At 36.9% G+C, this 25,894-nt stretch overlaps 1 protein-coding gene across 1 annotated transcript in view; it reads left to right on the top strand.

Moving 5' to 3' along the window:
- Positions 1 to 255: 255 nt before the first annotated feature.
- The window catches only part of LOC121522611 (aryl hydrocarbon receptor-like), a 77,933-nt gene continuing 52,294 nt past the window's right edge, over positions 256 to 25,894 (top strand). The window contains exons 1-2 of the mRNA XM_041807155.1: positions 256 to 296; positions 9,546 to 9,733. Coding sequence (XP_041663089.1) covers positions 256 to 296; positions 9,546 to 9,733 — 229 coding nt within the window. The remainder of the gene's footprint in view (positions 297 to 9,545; positions 9,734 to 25,894) is intronic.

Below are 25,894 nucleotides of genomic sequence, written 5' to 3'. Positions count from 1 at the left end.
TTTGTATTTCAGATTTGGAGTTAATTCCTGAGCGGAGAGGCCCGGAAAGACGAAGAAAAATCAACACAGCTTCTTCTATTTGCTCCTGGTTTCGCTGTGATTTTATCGCTCTTGATTCCGATTTTTATGAGGATGAATTTTAGTTGCTGATCCGGAGGATTACGGCAGAATATTCTCGGTGGCTTACATGTAGGTAGAAAGAGGCTCTGTGTTGTTCTGTGGGATTCATCAGAGGCTTATATAAGAAGAGCCGTCATGTATGCAGGACGCAAGAGGAGAAAACCAGTCCAGAGAGCGTAAGTTTCTGCGTTTTTCTGCACAGTAGTAACGAAAAATCTCACTGTGAATCACAGAAAAAATAAGAATTAAAAGTAAAAGAGTAGAGCTGTGGAAATCTGTGATGTTAGTGTGGAACTGAACGAGCCTGCAGCATAGATCATGTAAAGAAAAATCTACATCGACCCAAAGAAAAGATTTCCCCTTTAAATGTCGTTAGCGTTTAAAAGCAAACTCGTTTCAATGCATCTAAAAATTCTAGATGTTGAATTTAATGAATGAGATATTCTCTAATGCTCAGCATTGCAGTCTAGGCTATAGGAGGGAAATATTCTGTGCGTAATAGATTGTTGTGCGTAAGCCTGAGGATTACTGCAGGCCTGCAACTGCGGCCTCATTTTAACCTTCAGTGCTCTTCTCTGGGTTGTAAATGTGCATTATTTTTACTATCACTGCACAAATCAACGAAATGAAGTTATGATTGAAGTTTTCGTCCTTTTAACAGCGCAAATATGAGACTATGGGATTCTGGTGCAGAGCTGTTGCGCCATTTTCTGTCAAAAACGCCCTTCAGAGGATCAGTGGGGCTGTTAGTTATCGATAGGTTTGTGTTTGGTGGGGTATAATTATATTATATTATATTATATTATATTATATTATGTCTCGCGACAATGTATTTTCTTTTTTTTTTAATTTATGTGTCATATAAAAATTGCCCAACCCACCCAACTAATTCTTTACTATCTGTATTTTCCTTTCAAAGCTCAGTATCAAAATACTGTCAGCCTTTCCTGACACAAAACTCCAGTTTTCATGTCCTCAACCAGAGAAAACTAACATTAATATTGTACATTTTAAATGATGGTAGAGTGATATTGAAGAAAAATTAAACTCATAAGCAGAATGGAGAAGTTAATTCAATATAGCTGAGTTATAAACTTTGATACGATTGTAGTAAAAAATCAGACAAAGTCAAACCAGCTTGGGACCACAGCAGCAAAAATGTAAGTCATTGACTCCCAAAACTGTGCAAATTGTTGTTCTTAATGATCAAAAATTGTATACAGACTCCTACACTTGGTCGAAATTGCACAATAACATCGGTAATATATTAATGTTGTCCAGATGGTCTCAAATAGGAAAAATATCCATTATTTTAATGTTCTGTGGTATCAAAAAGTAGAGATGATTATAGTCACAATTTCTATCTAATTTGCTCAAGTATAGTGGCAAGAATTGGCCAACAATGTTGCCTACTTATTTGTGCAACTTTATTGAAGTCTGTTTGATTTGAAAACAAAGGTAGAGTTCCCTGACACCCTAAATTATGTATTTTGTTTGTTAATCATTAAAAAGTTGTTTTCAACTCCCACAAAGCAAAAACATCTGCAACATTTCTGTATATTGTCAAAATTGTCTTTTCTATAAAAAATACATTGTTTCGAATAGATAAATTTCCATTATTGTCATGATCAGTGGTATCAAAAAGGTGGTATCAATCCTATTTTTGATTTAGAGAGACAAAGCATGGTTTTAATTGCATTAATATGTTGGCAACATTTGGAAATGTCAAGGAGCAAGGGTTTCCTTTCTTCTTGCAATTGTTGCTAATGTATTATCTGCTGAAAAGACTGTTATAAATTGTCTAATATTGGATGTTTTTGTTTTTGTGGTCTCAATTTGACTAATATTATAAATTCTCCTGTGACTGTGTTTCATATAATCAAATATTTGCTGTTTTCATGATTCATGGTTTCAAATGTGCTGAAATTGAAAGATCTTCTGATATTTCTAACCAAAAGTTAGAGAGAGAGAGCACTGAGTTGTACAAATATGTTGGCAAAAAGTGTGGATATGGTGAGGACTGAGGCACACTATTGTCTCTAATAGGTAAGTTGAGTCAGAGCTACAATCATTTATCTGTTTCCTTATTAAAGGAAGCAGATAAATTAGGAAGCAGATTAATAAAAACAGAAATAATCCAAGGTTAAAAATAAAAGCATGCATCAGTGCAAACCAGAAAATCCTAACAACATAAACTGCATTTACCCGTAAGAAAGATAAAGATGCAAGCACAGTAAAGACGAGCTGATGGGTGCTATGATGCTGTCTGACCAGCTTCAGTTATTGTTTTGGTTTGACATCATAGTCATTCACTGTCAATCTGATACCATTTCCCTGCCATTATTTTTATCTGAAGGCTGACACAGGACTTAAAAGAAGAGCGACAATGACGGTGACGCCATCCTTTTCTTCTTGATTGTTCTGTGATGTGATCACATGTGACTGAGTTTAGGAAAGCTCCAAACTGTGCACAGTGAGGCACAACAGTCACACTGCTGCTGGATGAGAATATGACCGACCTGCTGCTGCTGCAAAAAAAAAACAATTCCACTGCATTTTAGAGAAGGTAGTCAATCGATTTGGGTCTCATGCGCCAAGAGGCCTCAAGATATAGTCATTATAAGTATGCATCAGATATGAAGGATACATCTGAAACTACTTTGAATGGCTAAGTGCCTCAAAGCCTCAATGCCTGTCTTACCAACTGAGCTAAACCAGCACTGATTTAATGATATTTTTTAGCTGACTGGCGATACACCATGAACAGCGTATTCAGAGAGCATTCAGGCCCCATTCACTTTAGTTAATTTTGATATGTTGCAACCTGATGCAACAATTATTTGAATGATTTTTATTCTCATTAATCTACACTCAAGTATCCCACCATAACAAGGTAAAAACACAATTTTAAACATTTTTGCAAATTTATTAAAAATAAAAAATGAAATATCACATTGACAAAAGGATTCAGTGCAAAATGCACGAAAGCCCACTTTGAGTTTTTTAGCAAACTTTGTCCCATCTCCACCCAGGATCTCTGGAGCTCAGTCACACTGATCTGCTCTTGGAAGAGTCCTGGTTGTGCCAGACTTATTCCAGTGGAGAATTATGGAGGCCACTGTGCTCGTGTGGACTTTCAGTGCAGCAGAAATGTTTTTGTTGTCTTAACCAGATCTGTGCCTGTCAACAATCCTGTCCCTGAGCTCTGCAGACAGTTCCTGTTTTGTGTTCTGATCTGCATTGTCAGCTGTGACGCCTTCTACAGAGAGGTGCTTGCCTTTCTTAATCATGTCCAAGCAATTTAATTTAGCACTGGTGGACTCCAGTACAGGTGTAGAATCAACTCTGCAGTGATCCATAGAAATGGGAGGAACCTGAGCAAAATTTACAGTGTTTTTGCAAAGTGTCTGAATACTTATTTCAATTTGATGTATTCATTTTTTTTATTTTTAATAAATTTGAAAATTGCAATCTGCATCAGGCTGCAACATAACAAATCTGACAAAAGTAAAGGGGGCCGTAATACTTTCTGAATGCACCGTACACACACAGTGTGTCTCAATTTTTTTCTAAAGCAACACAAATGATTGTCACAATCAGAATTTCCATGAGGTGTTGTAAACATCAAATTATATCCAAACCTGTCTGACAACACAGCAACAAAAATAAAAGTCCTAGACACACAATATTGAGCAATTTATTGTTTATATTTATCAAAAAATGCAGACAAAATCCTACACACTGTCTAAACTGCACAAAAACCTTGAGAATATTTCTGAATATTGTGAGTGTTGAAAAGTTTACCAAGTGTTTTAATATAAACTCTCTTTTTTATTGATTGGTGTTTTTAGGTAGTACAGAAAAAAAGAAAAAGAGAGAGAGCTACAACTTTGTAGCACAAACCTGTTGGCTACATTAAGGTATTGGCCACTGCTCCCTGCCAGTTTTACATACATGTCCGAATGTTTAAGTGTATTTGGGCAATTCAGTGTGCACAAATTTGCCTGCAATTTTTGAGAAATTAAAACAATAAACTTCCTTACATAGTGTGTCTTGGACTTGCATTTTAATATTCCCTGTTTAAACCAAACCCTTTCACTTTTTTTGCAAGACAAAAAAACAGAAAAAAAGATTTACAGTGACACAGGCTAGTCAATCATGAGTAAAACATAAGCATAAAAGTTGGTAGAGCAATCTTTTCAATGCACAGTAGGCCTGGCATCAATGTTTTTAACAAAACAATATCAAAATAAACAGACTTGCTGTAGCATAGAACTCTTTTAAGCTATCAATATAGCTTTAAAATGGCCTACTGTATGTGTCTGTTTTCTGTTTTTTAAAGTCTTCATCTGGGAGTTCAAAGTCTGATCTGTGGTGCACAATAATTCCCCCCAAAAAGAAGTCTGCAAATGTAGGACTTGTTAAAAAAAATCCCCATAATCCTCCTTTGTGATGAGACAGATTCAACACAGACTACAACTGTCACTTTGACTCTTTTTTTTGATGGCTAAATTTATCTTCAGCTGGGGAGGTGGAGAAACAGTTGATTTTCTTCAGCTGTTCAAATACATCACACCAACATAAATTTACTGATATTTTACAACTCTTTAAACCTAATCCTGTCTTCAGTATATATTGATTCATTATAGGGACCTCCACTTTGTCCCTTAGCATATCCAGCAGTGTGAAAACATTGATTTTCCTGCATGTTTAGGCTAATAAAAGCCTTCACAACTATTGTTTCACTGCAAATCAAGGGTGAGTTTATTTATCCATAAAAACATGGGAATAACAATAAGCTGCCTGAACTGATTCTTTGACTAGTGGGGTTTTAAAGTGGCAACATCAAGGAGGGCTGCACAGTAAATCACAATTTTATTATTGTTGCAAAAATAACTTTCACTAGAACTACACTGAAGAAGTCTCAGTTTATCACAATAAAGAGAAAATATTTGATACTAATGCTGTCTTACTCAGCATGTAGAAATTGTTTGTGCTTTTATGACGTGTTCATGCAGTCATGTGAAGATAAATCTTGCTATCTGCTACTCTCAGAGTAATTGCTGCAAATGTAAACAGCACGTTTACTGCAAACAGCTATAGCTAATGATAATACTGAGCTGTTTTAATGGTGCATTTTATTCTCAGACAGGCTGGAAGATGTCATTGCCACTGTGCTAGAGTACAGGGTACTGGTCAGCCAAAAGAGTTGTAAAGGCAGCTCTTAATGTCTCCTGTCTCTTCAAAAACCATTGTATTGGCACAGCACAGGTCCATTTCATCCACGGTAAATGTATAGATAGGAAGCAACTGATGTCAAAGTTGATAACAGGGTGGTTGCTGAAGTTGCCTCATCTTTTTATTTCTTCTTCTTCACGTTTGTCTTGTTGCATCTTGCCTGTCAGTCAATGGACGGTTGAGAGAGGGAATAATACTAGGGGAGCTAGCAGGGAAATTTCAGGGTGAAGTTAGGGTGAAAAACTCTGCTGTTCATGTTGACATGGACAGCTTACCCGGGTGAATTCATAAAAATATATGTGGAAAGGTACAGTGCAGAACTATAATGCATGTTTGGGCTGAAAGCTGAGGCTGACATAAGGCATAGATTTGGCAAATAAGACATCTAAGGGGAACCATTCTGGGGAAAGGACACAATCCCAGTCATGCTCTGGATTTCCTTGCATACCAGGGGCATGGGAAAATAATCTGTAAAAAAAAAAAAAAAAATCCACACCTTTTGGAGTTGGGGGTGGATTTGGCAAGTAAAGCATGGCCTAGAGCAGAGTGTTGCAATTTCGGGTATCATGATGAATCATTAGTGCCATACATGCCGGGAACTAATGCATGTAAGGAGTCACGAGTCTGGTTTGAAACCTGCGCTGCCGGCATGGAAGACTAGTCTCCTTACATGGGGTGTGACCTAAGCACAAGGTCATCTACACCCCTAGTTCAGGAGACTTTCAGCAGTTTAGTGCCAGTGGCATGGTATGAAACAATCATGCCTAATGCAAAACACACCTCAAAAATAAATAAATGAGTAAATAATTTCAAGATTCAAATATTATACATTTTAAGCTAATACAAACTTACTATATTCATTCAAATACCCTTATTTGCTGCCGGGAAACTTTTTTCCCTTATTGTTTAGCCCTCATATTTACTAATGTAACAAACAGGATCTCTGGACTGAGAACCATTATGATTTTTTTTTTGTTAATTAGATTAAATGCTCTTTGATGACAACACCTTCTACTCTTGCCCTGTATATAACAAATATGTATACAGTCCCAAGATAAAACCTAGTGAAGTTAAATGTCAATAAATGTAAAAATGTGCAGGCAGCACTGTAAGTAAAGCTCAGTGACAGTCCAATAACAACAGATCTCCATCCACATTCCTGCTCTGTGATCAAATGTGACAGTGTCAGTGTGTTAGAACAGTCATGGCAGATGTCAACTCATGTTGCTACAACACTGTTGATGCTCTCTGTTTCTGCACAAAAATAGAAGCAGCTAAATCCAGGTTACTGATGTTTTCTGATTCTGTTCAATGTTTTTTCTCACCTAAATCATGTGTAACTGGCTTTTTTAATCAAGACACAAATAAAGCCCAGCTCACTTTATTCTTTTCAAATCATAAAGCTGCCAGCACAGCTAACTAAAGTAGGTTACAAACAATCACATATCCATATATTTGTGAAAATGAGTGTTACATAACAGCATGTGTGTATAGACACAGTGGAGCTCCAGTTTTCTTGTTGACAGTAATACTGGTTGGATTTTTCATAGGGAGATGAGAGAAACCAGAACCATGGCTTTAGGTTTTAAAGGGCTGTCAGCATTGATGCAAAAATCACACTGAAATTGAAGGCCATAATTAGTACATTTATTTTTCCATTGTGATTAAATGCATGTTTTTTTCCCTTTCAGTGCTCCTTAATGTCTAATTTAACCTTAAAATCTCTTAGACAGCTCAGTGGACAAGTCAAAAGTCATCTGCATATTGTGTTATCAAACATTTATCTTTTTACTCTTCCCTTATTTCCTTTACAGTCTATAACAAGTTGCTTTCCATAGTTAACTCCATGATTAAATCTCCAGTCTACCTGAAGACACTTATTTTCTTTCAAAATAAAAGCAGGGCCGTATCCAATCAGGATAACTTGCCCAAAGGTTAAGACGGTACAAATATCCAAAGTGAAATAAAAATTGTTTAAAAGAAAATTAGTGGAATTTCCAAATGCAACATAAAGAGGGAGATTAAGAGTCATTCACTGCAGAAATTCTGAGATTAATGGTAATAATTTTTTATTGTTTGGCAACTCTAGGTTTTATTGTTCTACATTTAAACTTTATCTATCCCACAGGAACCAAAGCAACAAAGCTGTTCCTTGAAAGAGAAATAGAGGGAAGTGCATTCATCAGTTTAAATGGAAACACAGAAATTCATCCTGAACAAAAGCAGAAACAACGATAATAATGAATTGAATGTGATAAATAAAATGTAATGACTGTTTTTTTTTGTATTGGTATCCAAATTTATAGAAAATGAGTAGTATATAAGTGAAATTGTGATATGTTGGACAGTTGTAGAACATGGTGCACATTTTAAGGGAGAAGAGGGAAAGTTAACCCAGAGCTATTCTTCATGTATGCAATGTGGCTCTAAAAGAAGAAAGGGTAAAAGTCAGCCGGCTCTTACATCAGACAAGGGTGGGTGTGGTAATTTTAAGGCTCCAGGCAAAGCCCAATATCAGGCTCTTCCCCAGTGAGTTAAAATCAGTCATAGAAGATGAACAAATTATTTATTTATCTAATTATTTTTATTTTATTTTTTTTAATTCAGAACAAAACAAAACCAGAGAATCATAGGATATATCCAAGTTTGACATATAGACTCAGTTATCCAACAGTGCCTGCTCATCACCTCTTTAAATGCATCATTACTCAAACTTATCACATTGTAATATTTCAGCGTCTCTTGGCTAGATTTAAATCACACAATTTAAAAGATATATGTGTACAATTGGAGCAATATCCATTTTGCTGCCACAAATAAACATATATTCATTCAGTTTTATTTTACAACACAATAATCCACACATAATTTCTCTATGTTTGAGAAGATCTACCGGTAACTTGCTTGCTATGAGGACACGTGGGCCGCTTTTAGGGTCTGTTTTCACCAGGGGTCCTTCCAAGAGACTTAGTTGGATATTTAACATCTACTTGATGTTGTTTTATTCACTTTAGGCCACTTATTTACATTCAAAATGCATGTCTTTTTAACTGAAAGTAATTTTTAATGTACATTCTAGCTCATTTGATGCTCACCTGAGGCCTCTTGTAGCATGAGGCCCTGGGAAATCCCTTCCTTTACCTGCCCATGGGGTCAAATATGTATTATTAGTGTGTGACTTTTAGAGAGTTCTTTAAACCATCTAAGACATTTTATTTAGATATTTGTTGAGAAAAGAATAAGAGTTTCTGCAAGAAGGGTATACTGTATTGTCAAGTTCATGTAGAAGATTATTGCAGAGCTAATGGAATTTGATGTATATAGAAGTCTGAAAATGATGACTTTATTTGATCCACTGTGTGATTAAAAAATTGCCAGTGATAGTGTGTTGAACTGCTCTTTGAAAAATGTCATAGAATCAGAAGACAAACAACGACAACTTTATTAAAATTATTTTAGGATTGTGCGCGAAGATGGCTTAGTGGTTAAGGTGCGACCCGTGTGCGCAGGTGGCCCAGGTTCAAATTCGAATCTGGCCTGTGGCCCTTTGCCGCATGTCTCTCCCAGCTCTCTTTCCCGTTTTCGACTCTATCCACTGTCCTATATATAGTGTGAATTAATTTGGCTTTATTACCTTTATTGTTTCAGTGTTGATCCTGTTGTTATCTCTACAATTGCATAATTTATGGTTTCACAGCATGTTTTGTTTTTATCATATCAACTAGCAGTGACACGAGCCTCTTCAGCTGGCCTAAAATAACAAGAATGTCCTTATTCCACCCTGACAGCACATATTTAATTTACTTTTTGTGCATAGCAGTCTTAAATTTGCCCCAGATTTAGTTTGACAGATTCTGTATCCTGGGAATGGCAGGGCTGAGTTAAAGGAGTTTATGTAAAACGTGTTGTAATGCTGCTGTACAAAAACAAAGACGGGCAGTTTCTTTTTAGCACTTGGATATGTCAACATGTCGTCACTGGAGCTGATTTAAAGACATTTACACAATATCAAAACAAATGTTAAAAGTACATTAATGTTAGGAATGTTAAATACAGACAAGAACTTGGAGTAGTCATCATTGACCTCCACTTAATAAGTAAAGAAGAGTGACAAAAAACTCCCTTCATGACTCACCTTATTCATCTCTTAATATTGAGTTTTGGCATCTTTTTTATTTCTTTTTCAGGGTGAAGCAGCCTCCAGCCGAGGGGGCCAAATCCAACCCGTCCAAACGGCACAGAGACCGTCTGAATGGGGAGCTGGAGCGGTTGGCCAGCCTGCTGCCATTCCCCGAGGAGGTCACCGCAAGTCTGGACAAACTCTCCATCCTCCGCCTAAGTGTGAGCTACCTGAGAGCCAAGAACTTCTTCTCTGGTAGGTTCAAACCTCTGTTACCATGTCTGAACCATTTAGACTAGGTTTGTTTGGTTTTTCATAGTTACACAAATAAGTCAGTCATGTCTGCCATATATTGTTCTTAGTTAGCACAAAGGTTGAAGGCAAGGGAGAAATTCTAGCCTAGCTCTGCTAGAAGTGGAACCATTTTTCCCATCTTTTGAAGCCATAAAGAGTGGAGGAAAAAGGAACAGTAGTTGTCTGAGTTTTTTGATGCAGACTGCATGCAGTAAGTCATACACAAATTTGCTTAATTGTGTATTTCACAGGTGTGGCAAGCAGCACTCATTATCTCACCCAAGCCTTTTGGCTTTTTTCTGATCACCCCAGTCTGATGGCATTTGTGTTTCTTTTTAAGATTGATTAGTTTTCACTGTCTCCCTTAGAGTGTATGTTCTTTAGTGCATGGGAGTGGTGGTTTAGTTTTGCCCTTTTGCCTTTTATTGAGAATGGGAGTTTTGTGATTTTGGCTTTTTACATTTTTGTTGTTTTTTCCCTCTCACATTTGTCGTCACCAACATTTTACAGCACATATAGGGGAGTTCTGCAATGGAATAAGCTGAGATGCCATAGTACCTTGTGTTTCTGTACACAGCAGGATGGGTTTTTATGGGCAAACCATTTGATAAATTATGCCAGATATCAGTTACCAGTCACTTATGTGAACACACTGGGATCAAAGAGAAGCTCTCTCTCTGAATTTGGCATTTGGACATTTCCCAAAATTCATAAATCCAATCCACTGTATATGCTTCAGTTCTTTGTCTTGCTGGAAAATACATCTCCTAAACCATAGTTCTCTTGTAGTCTGAATAAGATCATTGTCCAGGATTTTCTTATATTGAGATGCATTCATTTTCCCCACTACTTTTACAAGGCTTCCAGGGCTGGCTGCTGAGAAGCATCCCCACAGCATGATGCTGCCACCACCATGCTTCACATTGGGGATGTTGTGTTTGTAGTGATGTGCAGTGTTTGGTGTCTTGTCTGACTCCATCTTGGTCTCATCAGACCAAATCACTTTTTTCCACTTGACCATGGAGTAGGGCCCTATGATTTCTGCGTTAACGGATGGAATTGTGGAATTGGCCAATAAAAACAGAATCTACTATTTCTGTGACTAAGTCACAACTTGAAGACCTACTTACCCCTTGGAGGCTTCAAAATCAAGTTGGACGGACTTGAGATTTTACGAAATGATGTTACATTCGAGTAACGGTTAGCTTAATAATTCGTCTGGTAGATACTGTAGTTCCCGTTGGTTGCTTAACGAGCCAACACGTGTCTGCATTAACATAGCAAACGCATCGAACTGCATGGACTGTTACAGACTGTGAGAGTAAAGAAAATTGTGGTAACAGGTTTACTTTTAACCATTTAACTTTAATGTTACTTTCTTATTAAGTTACTATCACTCTCTGTTTGAGAGAAGAGAAGGATTTCTTCATTTACATTATAAAGATCAGTTAGGATGTGATTATACACGTGTATGTGTCTTAAATTGTTGGAAATTTCTGACTGTTACACTGTTATTTTATATCAGGGTTATCCAAACAACAGCTCCAGGGCCAACTGTGACCCTTTTTCAATAAATTCAAAGTTTTTTCTATTTAATTAGTGAACATTTTATTCATTTACATAAACAGGACACTCTTTTATAGTGAAATCAGTGGGAAGGTTAAAAAACGGGATTCCAAAAAATTAAAACAGAAAAACCAGAATTTGGAAAAAAATAAAACAGATTTCATAGGGCCCTAATGGAGTTTCCCACATGCCTTTTTGTGAACTCTAGTCCGAGGTTTCTTCAACGGTGGCTTTCTCTTTGCCACTCACCTATGAACAACCCAACCAGCAGTTGGTTTATGCCGAGTCTCTCCCATCTCAGCTGCTGAAGCTTGTAACTCCTCCAGAGTAGTCATAGGTGTCTTGGTGTCCTCTCTCACCAGTCTCCTTTGCACGCTCACTCAGTTTGTGAGGACGGCCTGATGTAGGCAGATTTACACATGCGCCATATTCCTTCTATTTCTTGATGATGGATTTAACTGAGCTTTAGGGGATGTTCGGTGCCTTGGACATGTTGGGCGTGCTTTTCAATAACATTTTCTCTGAGTTGCTTGGAGTGTTCTTTTGTCTTCATTGTGTAATGATGGCCATGAATACTGATTAACCAGTGACTGGACACAGGTGTCTTTACACTACAATGCACTGAAGACAATATCATTGTACACAGGTGATCCCCATGTCACTGGGCAAATTTGATCTGCATCCTGAAATAAAATCATACTAAAACACTTACACTACAGAGGCTTTCCATTAGAAAAATGTATAGCCCTATTCTCTAAGGGTTTTATCAATAACACAATTAAAATTAATATTGGTCTTTGACACCAATGTTACGCTTTTTTGTGTGTTGACTCTATGAGTTTTAATTAGGGATCGACCTTCAACCATCATAGAATTATCTTGAGCCGTTACTTACCTTTACAAATATCGCCCACATAGATATATTTGTACAGCAGCAGCATCTTGTAAATATCTGTGGTGCTGGTAGAGGAAAGTGGAACAGCGAGCCATTACCTTACTAGTCTTCCAGCTACCTGAAGAGCTTTTCTGCCAATAAAACTCATGATTCTTGAACAGATTTTTGACTAGCATATATGAAGGAACCCTAATAAGATACCTGGCTGATCATGTTATTTCTAAGTTAACACCCATGGATCAGTCTTCTCTGTGTTTATTTTTGCACATAAATGCTTCCCGTTTTTATCTTGTAGTCAATATTTACACAAAATCCCAGCAGCTCTTGATCATCTTTGGAGAGTTCTGTGTTCACAGTGAGGAGAAGTGAGTTGACCTATATTTAAACATGAGCGAACAGTTTAGAGTGGGTGGCTGTTTCTAAATGCCCCTGGTTACTGCTTCAGTCCCTCCAACCATTAGCAGAATGTCACAACATCTGAGTCGCTGGCTCTGTATTTATACTGGATGTGTTTCCCAACATCTCACGGCTCATCTCATCAGCTAGAGATGTGCAGACCACCACAGTAAGAAAGAGAAGAGCACCCAGCCACCGCCTTGTTCAGATGATTTCATCCAGGGGAAAAGGCCCTCAATATTTCATTGAGAGCCATGTCTATGTATGTGTATGTGACGTCACTTCTCCTGTGCTCGCTGTCCATTAAAACCATACACCAAAGCATCGGAAAACAGTTGCACGCCAATGGATGTGATGTGTACGGTCCTCTCTACTATACAGGGTGAAGACATTGTTATTTTAGGCAGGGATCTTTCAAAGAGAATGCTGCAATGCGGCCGTCAGATGCTCTTGAAGCATGAATAATTGAGAGAAACCCTGGAGTTTAAAGAATTTATGAAATGGAGGCAGAGCAATGTTTGTTTAAGGCAGCAGCTTTTTGAAATGGCTGTTTGGGGTGAGACGGACAGGATACAGCTCTGGTGATACAGTGTGAGTGCATTTTTAGGCGGATGTGGCAAATGCATTTCCTATTTTTACTGTATGTGTGCTGGGGCTGCCTGGTTTGTATGTAGTGTGTATGCAAAAGTCTGTGATGCCCTGAAGAAAGGAATTCAAACTGACTGGAGCCTGAAGTGCTTTCTTTTTCTGATTTATTTCCTTTTGAATTATTTCAGAGAAGCACTGGCTCCTCTGGATTTTCCACCAGTGTTGTTATTCAGTGCCAAAGATTTTTTTGCTTCATTACTTCAAACCAAACAAACATTGACAAGTAATGCTTAGAGAGAAAAGGAAAAAAATGCTCATTAGAAAATAGAATAAATTCAAACTTGTGTTTAAGTCATCTTGTTTTATTGGGGAACTGCATCAAACACGATTGCTAGCTAACTAGCATCTCTCTGCAAGCTAGCATTAGCCTGAGGCACACGGCTCAAGAGAACCAGTAACTTTAAATACCAACGCAGCTTCTTCATTCTTCTCACTGTCTTCACCTCATGATGCAAATATTAGCATTGTCTTTGTTGGAATTAGCAGTCACTCTCTCTTGTTTGCTAGCTTTTTTCTTTCTTTATTCTTTTAGCAAAACAGATGAGAACCAATCAATTAACCCTTATGAGGTTCATTCAGGTTGTCAAAACAAAACAGGAAGTGGACAAATACTTTGTCAAGTTTTTGAATATTTAAGCCACATTTTAGTTAGTTGACCCACACCAAATTAGTAGGCTATGGTTACTAGGTAACAAATCAGTTACTAGTTTCCTGATAACGAACACAATTTTGGCGAAGTTACTAGGTAACAAATGCATGACTAACAGCATGTTAACCTAATTGGTAGGGTTACTAAGCAAACATTGAGCAATCTGAACCAGTTTGGCAAAGTCACTAGGTAACAAATCATCTAACTACTAGTTAACCTACACCTCACTGGCATTTATGGGCAACTAAGAGCTATAATTCACCCACACCAAAGTTGCAAAAGTACTAGTTCATGACTGTGTTTCTAACTAATAGGTAATGAAGGCAGGAATTAGTAGGTAACTGCCTGTTATCTTGAACCAAATTGCCAGATTTACAAGGTAACAAATCAGCAACTTACTGCTGGTAAACATACACTAAATTTGCATAGTTACTAGGTTAGGAAAGAGCAACTATTGGTGCAACTAAGTAACAATTGAGAAGATAAAGCTTGTTAAACCACACTGAATTGCCATATTAATCAGAGAACAAATGAGGAACAAGCTTAACCTTGCAAAGCAGATGGAGTCGCCAGTGAGATACACGGAAACGGTCCAATCTCAGCAGATTGGGCCCTGTCAGAAAGTGACTGGACCAATCAGCGTGGTTGCTGCTAAAGCGTCAGTTTTATCAGAACTTCAAAGAACAGCATTGAGTTCTTTTCTTTTCAAAAATGACAAAAGTCATGCACTGACATGTCTACAGTTGCCATGGTTCACGTTATGCAGCTCTCTATGGAGTTTACACCCCGGTTGCTGCGCACACCTACGGCGTCACGTGTTCTGTTGCTCTGATTGGCCCGTAAAGATGTGACAGACAGAGCGTTCATCCAATCACCGTACGGATTTTTTTTTTTTTTTTTCCAAAGGCTCTGCCTTTTCCTAAACACTGTCTATGGGAGGTTTTCCAGATGGATGTGTGAAACACATCCATCTGGCATGTCAGGTCAGAACAAGCTGGTGTGGTCATTAAATAATGACTGAATTACTATCCGCTTGTTAACAAAGGCACAAATGTGTTGCTAAATGTTAGTTAACCTACAAAGAACTGGAAAATTTAATACATAATATAAAACTGACTGACAGCATGTCAATGTACACCAAATTAGCATGGTAACAAAGTAACAAACTGACAAAGTAACAAAGTAACTGAGGAAGTTAAAGTGAGAGCTCAGCGTTTCTCACAGATCGACCCTTCTACCCCCTCCCTTTGGCCTCTGTTTTTTTCAGAGCTATCAATAGAAGTCATGTTTATCATTCTCCTTCAGTTACATATGGATGTAATTACTGGCCACTGCTGTCAGAGTGAATTATTAATCGAGGATTTCAGTACCATAGGTCAAAGTGTAGCCCATAGAGAAACCCTCTTGTCTAACTGCATTAGCCTACTTCCTGGACAGTCTCTAAGTAATTAACAAGCTCAGGGCTTGTACGTTATAGAAGCAGCTCTAAAGGACCCCGAGGGCCCATTGCCCTGGGCTGATTCTGTGGTCAGCTGTAAATTGTTATTTGTAAATGTTGCAAAATATCCAGCCCATCAGAGGAATCTCAAAAGTGGGTGGTCTGTTTAAGCGATGACCTCGGTACACTCAGGGAATGCTGGGAAGTAGACGTGTGGAAGAACTGTGAAGAGAGGCCTCCTTACATGAAATATTTAAATTCATTAAATTGCGTTTCACTGTAGAGATCTTCGTGTTGCTGTAGTAAGAAATTTTAGAGAACTTTGTGGTACCTAAACAATCCCATTCGTCGCCATGCATGTAATTGAATATGTCACAAGAGTTGAACAAAGCTGCAGCAGAGCTCCGGTTAATCTTCCTGACAGAATTATCCAGCCCAGCTGCCATCTTTGTTATTGTCAGGACGCCATAATGGGCTCGTCCCTCTCAGCCAGTCTGAGGAGAGGGGTGGTAACTTATCCTAAAACCGATAGAACGGGGGGATCACCCCCACTCTGGGTGCGAGGAAGCTCTCAGCCATAAGAGCCATCTTCACAGCTGTTGTCTGTCGTTTGGATCATTTGTGCTCCATGCGTGACAACACGACTGTGGTGGTAGATGAGTTAAACACGGAGACGCGTCTCAATCTGGGTCCATGTGGATGCTGTAGCTCGCTGTGCAGAGATAATGAAGACATCAGAGTGTTCCTGTGTTTTTTTTCCTCTTCTGTCACATTTGGTCGCACTTAATGCCATAATGCAAACATTTTCTGCAGGATTTAAATGTCATTCATGGTGGTTTTGTGACCTTTGTAACCCTGGAAGGCCACATGCGGTGATTCCAGCAGTGCTAGTGTTGTCACAGCTAATTTGGCGTGGAGAATCACTGATACGCCTCTTAGTATTAGTCGACTTTCTCCACATTAAACCAGTGCAGGCTCAGCTTTTCAGTTTGTGTGTCAAACTGAAATGCTGCTACTTTGGAAGCCAATTTCTGCAACTTAAAGACAAAAAAAGATAGCCAATTACATAAAAAACAGTAAAAATGACAAGAACGTAAGTCATAATTATGAAATAAAAAGTTTAAATGAGGAGATAATAAGTTATAATTGATATAAGAAAGTCTGTGTTGAGATACCAAGTCAACATGATGAATTAAAATGTCAGAATTATAAGATAAAAATTACAAATTGTATATTAACAAGTATAGATTATGAGATTGTAAACGATATTATGAGATAAGAAGTCCAAATACTGAGGTAGAAATTCCAAATTGTGAAATAGGCATAATTAGTTTAAATTAAGTTTAAATTAAAAACTCTGATATAAAGTCCAAATTATGAGATACAGTGGAGACATTATATTTAGAAAGTCAAATTTATGTGATACCAGTTTAAAATTTGGGTTTAAATGAAGAAATCTAAGATGAAATTCTAGATTAAAAGTTCAAATTTAGAAATTATGAAATGAAGTCAAATTTATGAGATAGTAGGTCTAGGTCAGCGATAAGAATGTCACAGCTTTAAGATAAAAAGTCCTAATTGTGGGATTAAAAAGTTAGATGAATGAATTAGTATATAGAAATTATGAGATTAAAAAGTCAGATTTGTAAATGTTAGAGTCTAAGTTATGAGATTGTAAGATATTTTTAGATAAAAAGTTCAGACAGTGAGATAAAAATTTGATATTGTTATGTAAATGGTTGGAAGGAAAGTCAAAATAATTCATAAATTCAAAATTTTTGTCAAAATTGAGAAATTACGAGACTGCCGGGCAAATTTATTAGTTAAATGTAGAAAATATAAGAATAAAAGGCAAGATTATCAGTTAAAGTGGAGAAATTATGAGATTGAAAGAGAAAATTATAAATTAAAATGGAAAACTGATAAGAAAGTCAAAACCGTGAGATGAAAATTTAAGCTGTTTGTTAAAATTGAAAAATGTTGACATTAAAGTAAACATCTTGAGTCAAAGTGAAGAAATTGTGATTTAAAAGTAAACGATGAGGTTAAAAATACAAAACCCTGACTTGAAATGTAGAAATTATGAGATAGAGTCAAAATTATGTAATAGTCTATAGTATTAGTAATAGTATTCAGTAAATCAGTAATATAACTTTTAATCTCAGATGTATCTTATAATTATGACTTTTCTCATAAATTTGACCTTTTAAATCATAATTCTGTTTTTCATCTCTTAATTCTGATTTAAGATACATTTCTAAATAACTTCCATAATTGCATATATTTTCATTTTTTAAGCACTTGCACTTCAGAAATTGAAAGTAGTGTTTATTTCTGAATATTATTTAGATTAGCAGCATGTTTCACTCCGTCAACTTTTTTTTTCATTAACCACAGAGCTTATTCACACCTGCAATAATCCAAAAATGTATGGAAAATCCAGAACTATTAAAAGACAGAAATGCTAATCCTAATAATCTCGGAATTCATGGAGTTAATCATGATTAATCTCATCCTTTCTATCACATTTTACATTTCTACTATTATGCATTAAAAACTGTGTTTGTGTCATTCTGGATTGTCCTAGTCTTAATAAGGCTAACTGACTTCCTGTTGACACAGACCTGCTTTCATTTAGTAGATTGAAGATTAAAGGAACTTGTTATGGATTGGAAGGAAAAAGGTAAATGCTTAATAACACAATTTGTAGATGTCTTCTGATTTGTGTACTGAGGTGTGTGTGAGGTTTTTAAACTCAAATGAGACATTTAAGGAGTAGTGGTTGAGTTATTTTTAGTGCTGTCAATTGATTAAAAAATTAATCAAGTTAATCACATCACTATGCTGTGATTAATCATGATTTTAATCACAGCATTTATTTAGTTTTAGTAATTTTAAGATTTTTAAACGTTCTTATTATCAAGTGTTTATTTTCATTATATTAACTTTATGTGCAACCCTTTGAAAGAGCTTTTTACCAAAAAATGTATTATTAATATTATTATTATATATAAATTAAAATTTAAAATACTACCATTCAAATGTATTTTTGTTTGAGATAAATTAGTATATGTATGGTGTTTAAATGAAGAAATATTAAACAAACTAGAGTTTTTGAACTTATCTGTGGTTTGTAAATCAGAGTCTTTTAATTCACTGAGCAATATTTATAATATGCAAACAAGCCCAGAAGACAAACACATCAGGTACTAAATACTGTAGGCTATGCTGTAAAGTGAATGATCAGGTGTGTTACCCCGAGGTAGCTGAAGTTGCTGACTGAAGTCCAGTGGTCTCTCGTCAGTGTAATAAATGTAGCCCGGGCCAGCTGCTCCACTTCAGTTGTCTTTTTAGCTGTCATACAGCTCACGGATTGTTGTGACAGTCGTTCTCATAGGTGTTCTATGTATGGGTCATCTGAAGCGGCCCAGATGATGTCTTGAAGCCTCTTGTCGTCAACGATGTCGATGGTCTGCAGTCTCTGGCGACCCATTTGGGATTGCATTAATCAGCTTAGATGTTGTCGTTTTGGGGACAAATCCAGGTCTGCTGGACTGCGCCGGTGTAGCTTGGCCTTATGGCTTGGTCCCGTGTTGTTGCTAGTGTCTTTGCTAGCAATAGCAGAGATCCACTTTGCCCATAGGTGGTGCTTCAGACTTGTGCTTCAGCATAAAGACAGTTCATCACTGCAGTAGGTACACACAACTTTTGTTTCATCCAGACTTCCATTAGGCAGCTTTTTAAATCAAAATTTACAGTGAAGCAGACCTGGGTCTGTCTCCTCAATCATCACTGCTAGCTGTGTTTGACCCCCCTTTAACCTTTCACTCCAGGGATGTAAACATCCGTGCAGGAGGACTACGGGAGGAAGTTGTGGAAGTCGTGTAGCTTTAAAAAGTCAAGGTAGATTTAGTGTTATTTTTGTTGATAGTTATTTTCATCGAAGTGTTGCTTACCTTACCAAATTAGTGGCCCTTGTTTAGTTGAGACTGTATTCAAAGAGGAAACCAGGGCACTTTTTAATAACCCTCTTTAAGCACTTAAGCAGTGATGGTTCTCTAAAGGAGGATTGTTCCTGTGGGGAAATTCTTTTGTTGTTTACGCTGTTGTATTGTTTCCCTAACAAGATCCTGGATGATACAGCTAAGCCAATAAAGGCTCTCCTGGCCTTGTTGGCTGAGTCTCAGCTGCTTGAAGCCAAGTGGCTCCACCACTCTTTTCCTGTTCTTGTGCTCAATCCCGTCGATCCTTTCTGGGCTTTCTGAGTTTGAGAACCAGGCTGCAGGAATCCAACCTGCTGTCACGTGACCCTCTGTTGCATAACCGGCACTCTGTGCAGATGCATGTCAGATGGTGGTTATTGTGCTGGGAGCTTCAGAAAACACTGTGGTTCATAGTTCACAGTTTAAACCTGAAGTGGATATGAAATAATGATTAATCCTGGTTTCACAGCAGCAGCGGGCCTTGAGTTAAAGTGCAGTACAGCTCTTTCAGTTGACTCTATTGTAAATATAGATGGAGATTAGCAGAAATAATCTCTGTGGCTTCACTGTGTTCTCTGTTTAACTCTGTGGGCTCGTGAGGGATTTCCACAACAGCACAGGGACAGTCAAAATAGACATGCATATTATGACATTTTAACCCAAATTAAACATACAAAGGTCTCCTGATTTTTTTCAGTGATGGTAGCAAAAAGAAACACCATCTTTCTCCATAACTTGAGAAATCATTAAATTTGTTTGAAAATGATTTGGCGGCCCACAGGTTGGGAATCACTGCTCTAGTGCATTTTGGTGTGGATATTCAAGTAGAGCTGGGAAATTGATCAAAAATTAGATTAAAACTCATTGTGGCCTGCTGCAGTTTTCAAATCGCAGAAGGTGCAATATTTCTTTGACCTGAAATTGAGTCAAAATAGCAGTTTTGAACTTTTTTTGCAGCAGAGATGTTATGCATGACATATCATGCAATCATTCAGGTGCCATTTTTTAGAATAGTCTGCGAAAATTCCCGTTTTCTTCATTTTTATACTTTTTTCTTATTAAATAGAAGAATGACAAAAAAACCTTCAATGCAACAATTCATTTCCAATTTGCAATACGAGTCAAAATCATTAGAATTAGATTTTTTTTAAAGAATTGTTCACTCCTTGTTTAGGAATTTAAGAAACTTAAGGAATAATTGCAGATCAAATTGCAATTGCAATATTGGGGGAAAAATCACAATTAGATTATTTTCAAAAATCGTTCAACCCTATATCCAACTTAGAAGTCACTAAAGCAGTCTGAGAAACACAGAAGGGTATTGTTGATAAAAAGTTTGGATTTTATCGGGGCTATAGACTCGTGACATTAGTTTTCCTTTCCTCAAATCATGAGTGTAGATTATTTTCAGATGTAGCAAAATTTCAATTTAAATGGCCAGTTATCACTGAATTTTCTCTAAATCTCTGAAAGATGATAATCCAATCTTTGAACACATTTAAACTGGAATTACTCTGCATTTCAGAACACAGTGAAGCACGTATAAGTGGATTTTAGGGAGAATGTCTGCCTTTATGTGGTAGGACAGCAGACTAGTGACAGGAAATCTGGGAGAGATTGTGGGAGAAGACATGTACCAAACTGTGTTAGAACCTGGAACCATTGCATCCAGGACTGTAGTCTCTGGTGCCTGCTCTACTAACTAGATCTGTGTCCTAGAACACACATTTTAAGGCCATATTGTCCATACCAAACTTTTCATGTTCTGTTGCGCTCTCTGTGGAAATAACCCAGTTAAGGATAATAGTTAACCTTGGAAGTTTTATCAACAAATGATCTTGTTGTCCTTTTACTTTTTGGTTGGTGGCATCTTTCGCTCAGGGGATTCGAGTTCTTGGAAAAAAAAAAAAAAGGTTTTTATTTTGAAAAAGAGTCATGAACTTTGATCAAGAATAACAACGCTAGCTTAACCGTGGACAAAAAAAGAACTTGCTACAGATAGAAAGGTTAAAATATCTCAGTAAAACAGCAAAAAAAAGGGTAGTCAAACAACAGTGCGCCTAAGAGGACAACTAAAAAGCATGTGATTAATGTGTGTGTTTATTGTGGACCTTCACAATAAAACTGCTAAATATTAATCGCAATGATACTAAAAGTAAAATAATTCTTTCATTTCTTTTTCTTTTTTAGTATTTAATAATCTGATGTTTCAGCATCACTCTCTGTTTGTATTCCTTGTCTGTTTACTCTTTTTATAAAGCACTTTAAGATGTTTATTTCCATACATGTGTCAAGGCTCTTGATGCTATAGATGCTTTGTGTTTCTCTGTAAACCACTACAGTGAGAGGGCATGAAGGCTGTGCTATAAATAAGCTTGCTTTGCTTTGCCTTGAAGAGTTCATCTGTCCTTATTTTATATCAGGCTTACATAACCATATTTGTAAAGCGTACCCACCATGAAATAATCTGAATTAAACTCCTTAAATGAATGTGTAACAGTTTGATGTATAAAACTGGTCTTTAGTTGAAAGAAACTTCATGAGTGTAACAGAGGCCCAGTCTGCCAGAGTCAGAGCGGAGTTTTACATAATTCATTTATATCCATGTCCTGATCCAGCGGGAGTTGCATAATGTGTGTGCGCTGTGCAGGTCCATGTTTGCCATCTCTCTATTAATGGAAGACATTTTATGTCGGCGCTTTTCTAAAAGATATAATGCTCTACCATATGGAAACTTGTGAAAGATTAATTCGTCCTCTGCTGCTGTGTTGTTCTTTTGTTCTCTCCGGTTCAGTGTTAAGGAGACGTTTTTAATGGCTGTGCAAACAACCAATCATCAGTGGATCATCCGCTGATATTTTCATAAAATTACAATTTGAATTTATCATTTCAATTGATCACTGGAGTCCCTCCTGCATATTTATTACCATACTGGTGTAGCAGTTTTTCTACAGAAGCCCTAAGAGGACATACATCCATAAATTGTTTATTTTGCAGTTTCTCTTTGCTAATGGTTAAAAATATAAGTTATTTTTACAAGATTTCCATATTGTGTTCCATTAGTTGAGGGGAAAATGTCTTTTTCCACTTATGATTACTGAATGAATTCCTGCAGATCTAGATAAAAAGTGTAAAATGTCTGAAATTTAGAAAGAATAGATAAAACCCTGCACTCAACCAGGGACAGATAAGGAAGCAACGTTTCACCACTGCACAGCCATGTGTAATTTTCTATAACACAAATATTTGCATCTGTCCTTTGTTAAAGTAGTGTATCTTTAAAATGCAGAAGGAAAACCATCCAAACTTTGATGTTTTCTGGTCAGAAATGTAGTTTGTATCTCTTCACCTGTTTTAAAATTAATAAGTACTGTTCATATGATTAAGATCAGAAAACACATCGATATCTGTATTTTACATTATTTGTGTACTATTTAATCTTTTAAAGTGCACCAAATAAAAGTGGAAAAGCATTAAAGTAGATAAAAGCAGAACAGAGAACATTTGCTATCTTAATTGTTCACCTTAATTTGGTTACTTGCACAGAGATAGCAACATCATCTGAACTCCTGAGAAGTGCAAATGCTGTCACAGTCAACAGGGATCACTGGAGTCCTTTTGGACATGCACTCCTGCATATTTCTTGATATATATATCACTGTTAAACATGGTGTTTTTGAAAGAGTAAGCACTTAGAAACTGTCTTCTGGCTCTATGTCTTTAAGTCAGACCTCACTGGTGTTCAATCCGGTTCAATTCATAGCTCTGACCTAAAACAGATACTGAGATTGATTAGGATCTGTCTTGGCCAGGACACTCCTGAAAAGGGGATTTTTAATCTCAGTGAGGTTTTATCCTGGTTAAAAAAAGGTAAAATAAGATTAAAACTATAAAGGATCTGCCTAGTAAAAGGATTTTTAGAATAAGATGAAACTGCAAGAAACATAGAACCTCAGGCACTTTTGGTAATCTTATTGTAGAAGGAACTATTTGGAAATTTGGTTGCAGTTAAAACAAACAACATTGTCATGCTGATAAAAGAGAAAATTCCCTGGCATTACTTATTCACCAGTCCACCTACCTAATTAAGGTATTTTCTGTTTTTTTATTACATGTTTATTAATCTTTTTATTTATTCATTTTCAATTCTACTTAGTGATGCAAGACAATACAAAACATTTGATGCAATGAGTACATAAAAAAAAAACATAAATGAAAATAACGAGAAATTGAAAAGTCCAACTTCTGTGTAGTTATATAGCGTGTATGTGTGTGGTAAGTGCAGTTTCTGTGTGTGTGTGTACAGCTATGTACATGAGGGAAATAGATGAGGATTTTTAAACATTTTAAATTTGCAATTTCTTAGAAAGAGGCAGTGATTTGTAACTATTATTCCACATTATGTCCTGTTTCAACATCACTGGTGTTTCCTGAATAAACAAACTCAATATTTTGTGTTTCAGTATTTTTATTTTTTAGTCAGATTCCATATTATTAACATTTTATCACTGAAAAAAATAATCTTTTTAATTTCTCATCAAAAGATCTCTTTACTTAGCCTCCAGAGACCTGAGCTGTTGTTTTGAGTGTACTCTAAGTTTCTACCACTTATTTGAGATTACAGTGGAACCTGATAGGTCCTGTTCACACCAAGGCTGAGGTTTGGAGCTTACTGTTTTTTTTGTTTGTTTTTTTTTGTTTGTTTGTTTGTTTTTTTGTTTGTTTTGTTTTGTTTTTGAGTAAAAAATGCTTTCTGGAAATCTCTTGAAGGTTGTGTTTCTGATGGAAATCCAGTGCTGGATCAGTTTTTGACCAGATGTTTGGGCTGTTTATCGGCCAGTCTGTCAGTTGTTGGAGGTTTACAGTCAGTCGCTCAGAAACGCTGTCAGACATTGAGAGAGGGATGGCGGAGTCATTTTAATGATGACCACAAGGCCATGTGTGTAAAAAAATTTCATAAAAATTCTGAATTTCTTGGATGATTTCCTTTCCAAATCCACACAAATGCCCTAAAAAAACAAAAACAACAACAACAAAAATATACTTAAAGTTTACTGTAAATAGTGCCCAATTTTTCAACTTTCCCAAAAGTTTCAGAGAAGGTTGATTGAAAGTAATCCCCAACATCTAAACAAACCTAAAACCTGAAATTCCCATGGAATTCCCCCCAAAATGCAAATAATTCCATAAAATTTTCCAAACACATCCCCTTATATCCAGAAGCAAAAAAATTAATTAATTAATTAAAAAAAAATAGTAACCTAAAATTTCTGAAGAAAATGTGTAAACATACTTCTTAAATATCCCATAAAGGTACCATTTTTTTCAAGTGCTCCCCCTAATTTTTCATTGAAATTTTGTCATAAAACCCAAACATCCCAAGAGATATTTCCCCCCAAAATTCCATGAAAAATTCTAAAAAAAAAAAAAAGAAAAAAAAAATCCAGTTTCCGTGACAATTCTTGAACTTTCCAAAGGACCCCCTTCCCATTCCCAAAAATGTAAAAATAAAGTTTCTGCAAATTTCCATGAAAATGCCTGAACTTTTCTAAACAAATCCCCTCTAACTTCCAAACAGATTTCTCAGATCCAATGAAAATGAAAACATTTTTCAAAGCAAATTTTTTCCAAAACCAATGAGGGTCTCCAAAAGTACCAACATATTGCCAAAATTTCCATGATAATAGTTGGAAATTTCATGGAAAATTCTCCCAACATATGAAGTTAATTACTTCAGTGGACATTCTGAACATTTTCATGATACTAAATAATTTATGTAATTTCAGTCACCTTAACAGTAAATTTTACTTTGCACTGGCAGCCAGTTTCATTCATTACAAGCATTTCAGGCCTTTTCCTCCTGCCTCTGATATCTTGAAATAATATAGCCTATTTATCTGGACCTGTTAGGTGTCTGTTAATATAAGTTTAATATGGTGTTTATGATAAGAAATCACAGTTAGGTATGATTTGTCCCTCATTTAGAAAAAGTTCCAGTTTTAATGACATTAATGTGTACATCTAGTGCTGCAGTGACACGGCACGCACTGCCTCACAGCTGGAAACATGTTCAGGCTGCACCCGTTCCTATAGCATGATGTACTGCTGCTGCTGCTGCTCCGGGATTGGTTACATAAGCTGTGTGGCTGTTTTGAAAGTCATGTGACACGTCAGGCTACCTGTCACTGTTTGGCTCTGAGCGAGGACGATGATTCGAAACGCAGCATCCCCTCCCCCTCCTTCCTGTGGGTCATCCCTGTGCATACGAATGAAAAAGGCATGATCAGCAGTGGGTCATCCCTCCATGACGACCCTCCCCTCCCCTCCTCTCCTCTCCTCTCTCCCCGTCCTTTCCTCCGTCTTTCCCCTACAGGGCTTAACCCCCCCCCAGCCCGGCTGATCACGATACGGCACAGCGAGGAATGCAGGCCACCAAAGGGAAAACCTGGTAATCAGTAGTGACCCCTCCCCATCATACCCCGCCCAAATCCCATCACTGCACACTAGGGCTGGGCAATAGATTGACTTTTATGATAAATCAGTACAT

The sequence above is a fragment of the Cheilinus undulatus genome, linkage group 15 (genome assembly GCF_018320785.1).
Source record: "Cheilinus undulatus linkage group 15, ASM1832078v1, whole genome shotgun sequence".
In the NCBI taxonomy this organism is placed as follows: Eukaryota; Metazoa; Chordata; class Actinopteri; order Labriformes; family Labridae; genus Cheilinus; species Cheilinus undulatus.
This window is presented reverse-complemented; position numbering and strand designations above follow the sequence as displayed.